At 50.0% G+C, this 12,216-nt stretch overlaps 1 protein-coding gene across 3 annotated transcripts in view; it reads right to left on the bottom strand.

The window, feature by feature from the left end:
- Window positions 1–268: 268 nt before the first annotated feature.
- The window catches only part of LOC105286482 (netrin receptor UNC5C), a 30,418-nt gene continuing 18,470 nt past the window's right edge, over window positions 269–12,216 (bottom strand). Inside the window, exons 3-12 of one of the 3 annotated variants that reach the window (XM_011351460.3) lie at window positions 10,827–11,240; window positions 9,920–10,201; window positions 9,556–9,723; window positions 8,834–8,866; window positions 8,097–8,261; window positions 7,594–7,635; window positions 4,372–4,509; window positions 3,287–3,784; window positions 1,833–2,790; window positions 269–1,445 (exon numbers count right to left, since the gene is read on the bottom strand). In XM_011351460.3, coding sequence (XP_011349762.2) covers window positions 1,274–1,445; window positions 1,833–2,790; window positions 3,287–3,784; window positions 4,372–4,509; window positions 7,594–7,635; window positions 8,097–8,261; window positions 8,834–8,866; window positions 9,556–9,723; window positions 9,920–10,201; window positions 10,827–11,240 — 2,870 coding nt within the window. In that variant the 3' untranslated portion in view covers window positions 269–1,273. The remainder of the gene's footprint in view (window positions 1,446–1,832; window positions 2,791–3,286; window positions 3,785–4,371; window positions 4,510–7,593; window positions 7,636–8,096; window positions 8,262–8,833; window positions 8,867–9,555; window positions 9,724–9,919; window positions 10,202–10,826; window positions 11,241–12,216) is intronic. The other 2 variants (XM_011351461.3, XM_011351462.3) reach the window with 2 other exon arrangements.

Genomic DNA, 12,216 nt, shown 5'->3' with positions numbered 1-12,216 from the left:
TGGATCGTGTCTGCATTTATTCTTCTGCGTTGTTAATGAAAGAGTAATTTCGCATGAATGCAAGATAAATAAGACGGCATTTTTGTGTTCGAGTTTGTTAAGAGATGAAACACTCGCGAAGGTATCTCGAGAACGCATCGTACTGCTATAAGCACGAATGTGCAATATAAATTTTCGCAAATTAATAAACTCGACGGATGGAATGTTTCATCCGAAGGAAGGGTTGGAGGGGCCGGGATCGGGCTGCAGTAATGAAGACAAACGAGTTTGACTCTGAGGTATACAAGAATATTTTATTCGTCGAAAGTAACAAATATACAATTCTCTCAAATAAATCGTCGATTTAAATCATGTCTGTCGTAATTAGCTCGTTTTATGCGATCGCGCGCGTTGCTCCGCGTTCCCCGGAGCGACGCCGTCGTGTTACCTCATGTACCGCGATCTGTATTGTCGACACGCATAAAAAGGATGTGTACGGCCGTTACACGAAACTCTGTTGTAACAATAACGGAAGTGCATACGCTTACGAAACCGAGGTAATTTTGGCACGATTCTCTGAAAAATAATAATCACCCGCTCGTGCTCGCGTGCGTTCATGCTAACAAATCGATGAAAAATTACGTCATCGCGTCGAGGTGTCGCGGATTGGTATTGCCGATCCGCTCGAACTTTATACTTGGTGTCCTGTATATATAATCTATATGTATATATATATAACATATATTTATATATATAAACATCCATCTAGAATGGATATATCCCATCTGCATCTGCGCGCGTGTTCTTAGCATGTATGTACATGTACATCCGTCTAAATGCACAGTCCCTAATTACTTCGTCACGATTATATACGGTTTCCCTTGACGGACCACGCTCTTGAGCCTCTCGGATAAGCATTTCTCGGGCCGTGGTCCTTCACGCGCCCGTGGGATCCCTTCCTAAAGGGGGATCTTTGAGCTTCCCGCTAACTCACGTTTATTTACAAAGTACCAGTGCGCTTTTGTCGCGCACAATTAAGGCAGTGTTTCGATGAGTCCGTTCGGAGAACCGAGTTCTCCTCATTCTCCTCCTCTTTCATCCCTTCGCCCTTCCTCTCACTCGCGCGGTCCAGCGATCCGACTCACTGTGCTCACTTGTGGACGTCGATCTCGAGTTCACCGATCGCTGCTCGATCACCCACCGATTCACTGATCGCCCGTGATCGCGGGTGGGCGTGCAACGAACTTTCACTCACCGCTGGAAACACTTTCCAAGATCCGGTTCTCCATTTTGTTCAGAGCCACGGGCCGAGCTGCGCCTCCAGAATCGTGGCGGCGTCGGTTCTACCCATCACTCTGAGGTGGTTCAGTAGATCCGTCACCGCTGTCGGTTCCCGGTGCCTTGCTTCCCACAGATCCAGAATGTGCTCGGTCGGGCTAGCCTTGGTCGCGAAGTAATTGATGTACCTGTTACACGAGCGAAGACACCGGCCGCGTGATTACTGAGGAAAGCGCTACGGGCGGATATACCGCTGGCGAAAGGCATTTGGGAAAAGATCTATATACGTAACTAGACGAGCGCGACTCGACATCGATCGTCACAAAACTTTCTCAGATATGATAAAAATAGCAATCTTAAATTTAGGATGCAGGAAAAGTAATGTAATCCGGAGAAATCATCCGATTTTTACTGAATTGTCGATTATTGATGATACGATTGATTTATGGAAGAAATAGCTTGCTCTCGCGTGTTTTATCGCGGCGTGTGAACGTATTTCATGTCTAAATGGAGGATTTATTAAGGATCTATAAAGCAAGCAAGACGGAGAGAAAGCTATTGGCCGGGTTACCAACCTGTCGACCTGAAGCCTCTGCGCCAACATTCGCCAATCGTTTCCCAGAGCGTTCGGCGGGTCCAGGCACTGGCAGAGCTGCTTCCTCAAGGATCTCGTAAAGCGGAACGGCCGCAGCGTGGTGGAGTCCGTCGTGGCATTGTTGGCGTGTCCGCTGCTGACCACGGTGACTTCCCTGAGCGGTCTCGTGACGCTACCCGACGAGATCAACTGTTTCGCGCCGTCGTAAACGATTCTGAAGACCTGCCTCGTGTCCGAGTTTCCTTGCGAGACTTGCAGCTTGTAGCTCCTCGTGGTGGTCGGGCCAAAGGCCGTATCCAGGCCGAAGGTCACGTGCTTGGCGTTCTCCTGGCAGTTCCAAATGTCTCGGAACGGGACTTCCTGACGCTCGGTGGGCGACTTGCTCTGCCACTCGTTGCCGACTTCTTCGAGGCTGACGCAGAGCGACTCTCCGTTGTCTTGGAACAGCAACGTACGCGGTTTGTCCAACAGGTAGCCTCTGATCTGCGACTCACGATCAATGATGGCCTTCATGGCCGCCTTCGTGTCTTCCACGGCGTAAACCCGAACGCAACACTGGCCAGCCTGACTGGCGAACAGTGCCAGTCGTAGTCGTTTCGTGGCAATCGAATTCTCACAGCTCTGACCGGCTAGCACGTAACCGCGAAGCTGCTCGGTCACGATGAAAGCCTCCGCGTGATCCAGCTGCGTGAACAGCGGTGTGTTGATAGTCTCGTTGCCCAGAGTCAGCACCCTGGTCCACGTAATTGACTGATGGTCTTTTGACGTCATCGATGAGGAGCCGTCGTCGACATTAACGCCGTCGCATGCCCAAACGCTCAGTTCCCAGGTTGCGGGGTGCAACATGGCACAGTGCTCGAATTGGAGGATCACAGGCTTGTTGAAGGTCGCGGACGACGGGCCGCAGGTCACCACAGCCGATAACTGGGTTATCCCGTCTGTAGGGGAAGAAGACGGAATCGAGGATTCGAACAGATACGACGGGAAGAATAGCGAGTGCGATACCATGCTAATTATCAGACTTTTAAAAGCCGTTATTGTGCTGTTATCATTATCAGCGCGTTGTTGTTGCCGATCACGTCAAATTGAGTTCGCTTGATTAATCGCGCTGAACACGCGTAATACATACACCCGCGATTTTTTCGATCAACAACAAAACGAAGTAGGCGGAGATCGACAAGCGCCGCGGATGATATTATCCATCAACGTTCGTCGGCGTCGAGTCTTTCGCGGTGCCCTATATTGGCCTATATCGAAACGCAGGGATATAACTCGAAGCACGTGCGGAACGGCGTTGATATAAAAATAACATCGCGCTATCGCGAATGTACTTGGGCGTACGCGCGGAGTAGGCGTTTGCAGCTGCGATCATAAAAGCCCAGCATCCGGCCGCTGGCTCCCGCGGCGTAACGTCATGAATAATTTGCAACTCACCGGGTAATCGGGGTCTGTAACGATCCTCGTTGAGCACGGCCAGGTAGAGCTCCTCCCGCAGCGGCTTCGGAACAGCTCCCTCGGGCACCGACATGGAAATCCCGGAGTCTGGGAGCACCAACAGGGCGCCGCGCGTGTTCACTGCCGCCCTGGCGACGTTTCCGGCCTCGAGCTTCGGCAGCCGCACGCTCTCCGAGGCGACGTTATACGTCGAATCCGAGGAGGGGTACGAGCTAGTGACACTGTTCTCGCTGTCGGAATGGATCTGCTTGTCGCTGCAGGATTCCTGGGTCGACGTACTCGGCGTGGGCGACATCGGCGACGGCTGGGGCGCAATCGACAAGTGCGGCACGTCGTAATGGTGTTCTGAGAGGGATCTCGACATCGACAGCTTCGGGTCGAAAGGATACTCGTAGCAGGCCGGCACACTCGTCGCCGTCACATCCGGCTGCAGGCTCAGTTTCTTGTCCTGGTCCGGGAAGAACTCCGGCTGGAATTCTGAAACGCACACGGCCGACGCACGGCTCGTGGGTATCTCTGCGCGCTGCGGACAAACGCCGCCGAGATACTATTCCGATATTCTACGGTGTGACAACGACGGAGGGCTCGCGCCTTTCATTCGTGGTTATGATAAATCTTGCCAGAGAGATTAGCGATATTTGAAAGATATTTCAGACATTTCCGCTTAGCTTGCGTGAGAGATCATTAATCATGCGGGCTTCCACGAATGAAAGTGGCGAATACTTTTATCGATCTCGAAATAGTATCTTGCTAATTTCTAATCGGCTGATGTACGAGCGATTTAGAGATAACGTGTAATCTCTGGATGATACGGGGCACAAAATAATTTTACTCCGATTAAAATGACGTATGACGATAAGAACGTTTTTTCATTATGCGTGTAATTAATAGTAGACTAGCTATAGGATAATCGCAGAGAGAAAGTTTAATCTCTACACGAATCAAAGTCTTGCATTTCGCGCGGCTGGTTCTGGTTCAAGCAAGAGGCGTGTCGTATTTTTCTTTTTCACGAGAAAAGTTTTGGCGCCACGTTTTATCTAGGTTTTTACCTCGGAAATGCTTACCATTACGAGCCATCGAGTACAAGGAGTGATCGCGACCTTTGCGTCGCAGGAGTCTCGCCAGAAAGATCGCCAAGCCGCCAATTACCACGCAGGCAACCGTTAGACCGACATATAAGGCTACGTCCATCTGACGATTCGCTGGAAGAATTACATATTGCGACTTATTACATCTCCCCCATTATCTCTCTCTCTCTCTCTCGCTCATTATTAGTTCCTTACAAAGCAGACAATCGAGGATCGCGGGAAAATTTCTCTCCCCTCAAACACCCGGACAATACTGCGCCTATTACGGTGCGAGAACCTCGAACAATTATTAGTCAGTTTAGCTTTCATGTGGACCGGCCGACCACGTCGTTTCTTCATGAATACTTAACGCCATAACTTTTATTTACTTTTTACGCGAGACTTCTCTCGCGACGACAAAAGGCGCCAAGAGGAGGAGCGTTAAGCGCTCCCGCGGTCGTCGCTAAATATTACGAGCTCTATAGGAAAGTTTTAAGGTTCCCCTCCATTTACGCCGGCGACACGCTCGTTTCCTTTGCGCGCTCGTTTTCTTTAGCGCGTCAGTTTATCGTTTTACAGCTGCGCGTTATTTCGTACGGCCATAAAGATTCCGATCATTATTATCGCTGCCATTAACGTACGCAATAAAAGCAACGCGAACATGCTCCGCGCGGAATAATAATTTCAAGTTAGCGACGCGTACATAGGAAGGGGTAAACGGGGGAAGGAGGGAACAGGTCGAAAACCGCGGTGTGGAAAGCCGTTTAATACGATCGACCGAGATCACGCCGCAATGCAACGGGTATTTAAGCGAAGCGCTGTTCGCGGCTTACAGATCAAATTACGCGAGGGTGCACGGCCCGTGCTCGAGAATATCGCGCGGGGGTGCGCTTACGCAAATAATATGAACCGCCGTTGCTTTACGAGCGCCGTCGTTCCGGATACAGCGAGCGTAAGCAAACACGACCGCAGAAGATGAAATTCCCGAAAGTAAAACCGGCCGCGCGTAGTAAAACGTGGCTACGGCTACGCGCCGGCTGCCGCCGCTTCGTATCTGAATTATGGGCAATTTTTCCCTTTCCCCGGATTACTTGGCGTACTTAGCCACTCAACGAGAGCTCTTCCGTGGCATGCGCGTCCCGCGCCAACGATGTAGAAAACGACGTCTCCGTGGTCGTAAAAAATTTTCGAGGAATACCTCAACCGGCCGGGGCAACCGTGCGCTGGGCCTGACGCTCTTAAGCTTCTTCCAATTTTAGAATGTCAAAGCCACACGAGGTCGTAACCCCGCTACGTGACTTTCGAGCCCGAGCTCTCCCTTTCGCGGGATCGTGTGCGCCTCGTTGGCGCACGCCGTGTTTCCGACACGTGCCCGGCACGTCAATATATACGACAGCGACGAAAATGCATACGAATTCGGGCCTCCGAAAACGCAATAGTTCCACATCGTTACCCGCAGAACGCGGCAAGTTGGGATCGGAAACGCGCACGATTTCCACCCTCCTCCTGGAGGACAGCATGAAAAGTGGCTTTCCGCAGGGGCGTCGGGATTTATTTTCCACGAGGCTATTGATAACGCTTCATAACTCGCGGACTTAATGTATCTGAAGCTATCTTTCATCTTGGTTCCTGAGGGCCTTGGCGCACCGTGCGGATATTACAAAATTCGCCGTCAATAATTTATTTATCATTTTGACGGGAAATTGTAACGGAGATGTTTCATTTTCATTTTTGTAGAGTTTCCTGTGCTTCTCTTTCTCATCTCGTGAAAGTAAAATTCAAGAATTCCGCATTCCTATTCGTTGCATCGACGCGCCCGTGTATCGATCAGCGTGAGCTGTCCACTTTGGACGTTCTATCTCGATTGACGGCATTGCATCTTAAATATTTAAACCAGCGACGTCCGAGATGACTCGAGGTTTCTCCGTGAGACGCCTGTCGGCGTAAGGCGGTAAATCGCATCACGTTCCTCCGGCAGCGTGCGCGCGCGTATCTTCCATCTATATTTTATCGTCGCTTTCAGGAAAATCGAACCCACTTCTAGATTCAAGGGGGCTGCTTCGGGGGGGCATCCCAGCCCCCTCGACGAGAGATCCAGTCGTGTACACGCTCGGGTCTGCGCTACGGGATAATGGCACTTTATTTGCATGCGCGATCAATTTCCCCCTTCCGCGGCGAGGGCGTAACGGCTACCGATTACATAATTTTCTTCGATATTAAAGCCGGTCTCCGCCCCACGGCGCAAAGGGGGGCAGAGAGGGTGCAGCCGTATCGCGTGCAACTTTGATGTGCCTCGGTCGATAGAATTGGCTACCTTAGGGTGGCGCGAGCGAACGGGGGAGGACGGCTGGCGTCTGTACGGACCAGAGTGAGCCACCCTTGGCTACGAGCTACCTCATTGTTACGATTGTTTGGATCGCGCAGCCGAGGGGTCGCGCGGCCGATCATGCCGGGCCTTCGCGGAGCGTCAATAATTAACTGGTCGAGTAATTAAAAGTAAATAGTACCGCGCGGGAGGGCCGTCCCGCGTTCTCGTTATCGACGCGGAAAAACGCAAATACGCGCGTCGCGAATGAAGCGAGCGATCTCGTGAGCGAGCGGTCGCGCGGATCGCGGCGGTCTCTCATTTCATCCGCGGGAATTATCTGCAACATGCGTGCGTAGATACGCGGTACATACAGCTACGTGATGCACGAGGACGCGAGAGGCGCCGGGACTCGCGTTATTACGTCGGATTGATGAATAATGCTAATGTCCATCGCGCCGGGATTCACGCTGTCTTTCTCTGTTTTGCCGCCTTTTTCCAGCCGCATAAAACATCTGATTTGAATGGTATCAGATCGCTGGGTATAGCGCCGCGTCGCTAGCCAAGAATATAAATGGCGTGCACCGGGCGTGAAGAATCCATCCAAGAATGTCGCACGACGAGTTAAGGACATTTGCTCCACGGTTGAACGCCTTGGTCGCGCCCTGCGCGCAAGGGAACCTCCTCTCCTACTCGTCCCGTTTTATTTTTCGCGTGCACTTACAAATCCGGAACGAAACGGAGGTCCGAGCACAGCGCGGAGCAATCGCAGCTTGTCTAATCGAGAAACTTTTTTCTCTTTGCGGATCGGCCGGTCTGGCGCGGAAAACGACGCGAGGGCGAAACCGTAAAAGGAAACGGATCGACGGGGATTTGAAAGAGCGGGAAAATGCTTTATTGCTTGCCCAACTCACCTTCCTCGGTCAAATGAGCGCCGCCCACCTTCGCGTTGCCGACTGTAAAAGGAGAAACGCCAGTAAGTTAGATAATTAAAGGATTTCGATAGTATCGTAGTCTACTGATAAACTCTCCGGCGAATGCCGTACGTCTGCCAGTTTTATGCTTTTACGTTGTAATTAAGTTTGCTCCGTTAATTGTATAAATATAACAAATGGCAAAAATAACGAGAATATCCGTTCCAAAAATATAATAATAGTCAGTCACACATTTCCGATAAAATGTTTCATTCGTTGTTCCAACGTCAATATTAAAAAGTCGACCGAAAGATGATAATTATCTTTGCATTACGTACATTACAGAGAACGAGAAATACGTCGACTCGGTAGTTTAAAACCGTCCCTCCGAAGTAGAGCGCGATTGAATGGCTCGTGACTCGTCGGAAGTTCGCGGTACGCAAAAAGATTCCAACAAGCGAGCAAGTGCAATCAAGACATAGAAAAGTTCGCCGATGACTTACCGTTGCACATGCCGCCAGTGCAATTCGCCACGCTGATGTCCCTGCCCTGGCAAGGTCGCCCACCGTGGCTGGGCGGGGGTTCGTCGCACGTTCTCCTCCTCGTGTGCGTGCAGTCGCTCCCACACACCGACCATGCCGACCATCTGGACCATCCGCCGTCCACGACTGGTAAAAAGAAGAAAAGAAAGGAAGATTGAGGCCTCGTTTCGTTCAGAGTCGTTAAGACGAGTCCGATCGATGCGCTGAGCGACGAAGAAGAAGAAGAAGAAGTTTCACGAGACAAAACGGCCTCGTAACTCGCACGAATCCCCGCGGTCTCGTTGTGGGAGACCATACTTGCCAATTCGGTCACGTTTACTGCCATTGTACCGGCTCTTACAACGACGTTTACCTCTCTCTTTTTCTCTCTCGCATAATTGACTCGTATCGACACGTTTTTCCTCGCGTTACCATGCGCGAAGTACAAGAAAGAAAAAAAAGCAATCAGATAGGTGACTAACGTAAGACGCGTCACATCCGTCTGCACCCCCAAGTCTCTCATTTCAAGTAGGCTGCTTTATTGAGCGCACTTGAACACCACCGGAATAAACAGCACTCGCTGACGGTTCGCTGCGTTTTATTAAAACGCCCTTACGCACGGTTGCGGCTGCGGTCGCGTACGTGTCGCGGTTTAATTTTCATCCGGACCATGGGGGCCGGTGATAATTAATTCATTCATACACATGCGAAGGACTTACCCAAGGTATTAGTGAATTCCTCCAAAGCGCCGGCTACTCCGAGGTGAGCGAGCGTTAAAAGGGGAACAAAAAGTGCGTGGTGAGTGCATTGACCAACGTGAGTGTGCGAGTGGCTAACGCGTCTCTCGCGTGAAAACGCCGAAAGAATCTCAAGATCGATCAACGTCTCAACCGCGTCAATACGTAGCAGCGCGGACACCGACGCGGACTCTCCTCGGGCATTATCCCCGTGGGCTCGGTCGTTTGCATGCAGCCTGCATAGTTCTTTACGGGGACAGCCACAGGTACCTTCAGGATGTCGCGAACGTTTCGAAAGGCGAATACGATTCACAACGGGCTCTCAACCGCGACGAGAGCGTGACGCGCGCTACACAGATACGCTCGACGACGGGGGAGGGCACAAACTGCGAGGGGATCAGACTGTAAATCAAGCGAGTGTCTTGTCTCTTCAGCATCGGTAATATATCGGTAATATCGTCTCGCAATGATAGAGTCTGTCCGTCCGTCCGTCTAACGTTTGCGCGATGCAAAGTGGAGTAAGAAGGAAGAAGACATTTCTCTCGCTTCTCTACACGTTAAGTATCTTGAGTGGCCGTAGCAGTTAGAACGCGACAAAGAGCTGCATGAAGACGAGCAGGAAGACTCCCAGCGGAGGGAGAGAGGCTCCTTCTTCGAAAGTCTTCTGCGCGCGCGCACATGGATAATGAATTCAAGGGACTCACCAGGGCAGGCTGTGTTGCAGTCCATCTTTTGCTGAGACGGACCGAGGCACGGCTGGCCGCCGTTCATGGGCGCCGGATTCGTGCATGTCCTCGTCCTCTTCTGACCGCCTTTCGCGCATCTCGAGTGGCATTCCGACCAGGAGGACCAGGAAGACCAGCCGCCGTTAACTAATCGAAAACAAGAAACATATTTTTGGAATCGTGATTTTCGAAAGATGAGTGTCTTGATTAATTAGAAATATTTCGACGGAAGTTGTATGGACAAAATTCTATGCGTCAATGATGCAGAATAAGGATTACGCAGTCATAATTAATTATGTTATTAATTATAGTTATAGAAAGCAGTTTCTCATGGTGAACGTACCATATACCGTCAAGCTGACTGGCTCGCTTAGTCGTTTCGCCGCGATATTTTCGGCAACGCAGGTGTAGTTTGCCTGATGGCTGAGTTTCGCTTGACCGATGAGAAGATGGCCCTCACTGGACACTAGTAGCGTGTCCGACTCGGTGTCCACGGGGATATTATTTCTTAACCAGTAAACTCTAGGTGGTGGCACTCCCACCGGAGGCAGACACCTGAGCTCGGTACTCTGGCCTGCCTCGACCGACACGGAGTATGGCGGCGACTCGAATTGCTTCTTCAAGTCTGCAAAAAGATGATTTGCGCGATCGTTTTGATAAAACTGATCATCAACAGTGGGATAAGGGAGCGTACTATATAAGTTGAGTGTTATTAGATTTGGAAAATATCAACTGTTTTACTTAACACATATATCAATTTTTTTCTATATTGCGCGATAGTGTTTTTGAGTTTTTGATAATCTATATGTGCCCTCTACTTTATCTCAAGCTCATTTCTACATCTAGCTTTTGAGTTATGTAATTCTAAAATTGGCCAAGCGGTTGTTCCTTTAAATTGATTCTCTTGGAAACTCGACGCTCATTGCATTGTCGTCAATTAAGCGACAGAATTAAATAACGACTACGCCGGCAGGAGAATCAAGATAATTACGCGAGGGGACGAAGACAAAGTGAGACGAAAAGTCGGCTGTCCCGAGAATCCTCGCGCGACGTTTATTTCCTTTCTCATTCAAGTACCTCAAGTACTTTGAGAACGAGAATTGTCTGGCTTAAAAATAAGAGCATAATCTCCACTATTACTCTGAGAATGTCGTTATTGCGACTTTTAATCAGTTTAAACATTTTCTAATAAGATGAAAGATTTAAAAAAGGATTAATAGACGACAGGATCATCTTATTTGCACACTCACAAGCAACATCGATGATTGCTGGCTGACTCTTGATCTGCCCCGATCCGGACCAAGCAATGCAGTCGCACTTGAACTTGTCTTTGCCAAAGTACTCCTCGATGTGATCTCTCGTAACGTTGAGCTCACAATCAACAATCCTTGTTCCCGTGTGCGGATCCACGAAATCCTGCTGCTGGGAGTCCTTCACCCGCTCGTTGTTACAACGAAAGTAAATCTCGAGCGCGTGAGCAGCCTTGCAATGCAGCGTGGCAGGTTTGTTCTTTACAACGAACGAGTTTACGGGTTCCGTGAGAAAAACCGGTAAATGAACACCGCCCTCGGAGATGAGCTCGGTGTCACTGGCTATTGTAGCCGAAGGCACATCGTCTTCCTCCAGGAGATACGAGTCCTCATCTTCTGCGGCATCTTCACCTTCTGACATAAAAAGAGTTTAATTAAACAAGGAAAAAGACTGCATTTTACTCTTCTACAGATATCTTTAATCACAATAATGCTGGATATGTCTACATTCCATCTGTCTGTAGCATTGTTATCTGCGAGGGAGATGGATATGGTATGCGAGAGATTTGTATGTCGATTTATATAGCTATTTGCTCAACATCTCTCATATCTGATGCGCAAATAGACGTCGCGAAAACTCGTACGTTAACATTAACAATTAAGCGGATGATAGAGAGGGGGGAGGTGCGCCCATTATTGCGCGATAAATCGGTGCGATTGCGCATTATCGTATCAGCGGCCGTTCATAATGTCTCGTAATCGGCGAAAATCTGGCGACGCGGCAACGCCGAGTCGGTCGTCTGCGTTCGCTAAATACGCCGTAACCGTAACTCATGGTCCAGTTATTAATTCGATGATGATCGTTATTCGCGTGGCGCGTTTCTATGTCGGAGTCGTGAAAATTTTATATTTCCCCGTCGACACAATGGTGTCCCTCCTGTAAATCCTGACGCTCGGCCATTAATGCAACGCCGCCGAGCGCAGGCCGAGCTACGAACGCCGACTACGAACAATCGCGGCGCGCACTGCAGTAATGAATTTTCGGATTTACGCGGCGCACCGGTGCACAAGTCCGATGTATTTTCCGCCAACGAGTGGTTAGACCTTTATCCCCGTGCGACATTTGGCTGGGGACCACAATTTCCATCGCGATAAACGCGCCACCCCATACACCGTCACCTCTCTTTCTCTCTCTCTTTCCTCTCACGGCGAAGCTTAAAAAAATGCGACGCATCAGTAATAAACTATCTGTATTCCATTTTTTTTATACAGTGCTCACTTTGTCAACATAAAGTCCGATATCGAGCGCGCCTATAGTACCTGTATCGCGACATAAATACGAGGATGCGAAAATCCGTGCGGCTGTTAAAGCTGGCGAAGCCCACTCGCG

Source organism: Ooceraea biroi, chromosome 5 (assembly GCF_003672135.1).
Source record: "Ooceraea biroi isolate clonal line C1 chromosome 5, Obir_v5.4, whole genome shotgun sequence".
Lineage (NCBI taxonomy): Eukaryota > Metazoa > Arthropoda > Insecta > Hymenoptera > Formicidae > Ooceraea > Ooceraea biroi.
The sequence above is the reverse complement of the archived record's forward strand: the minus strand, read 5'-3'. Positions and strand labels throughout refer to the sequence as shown.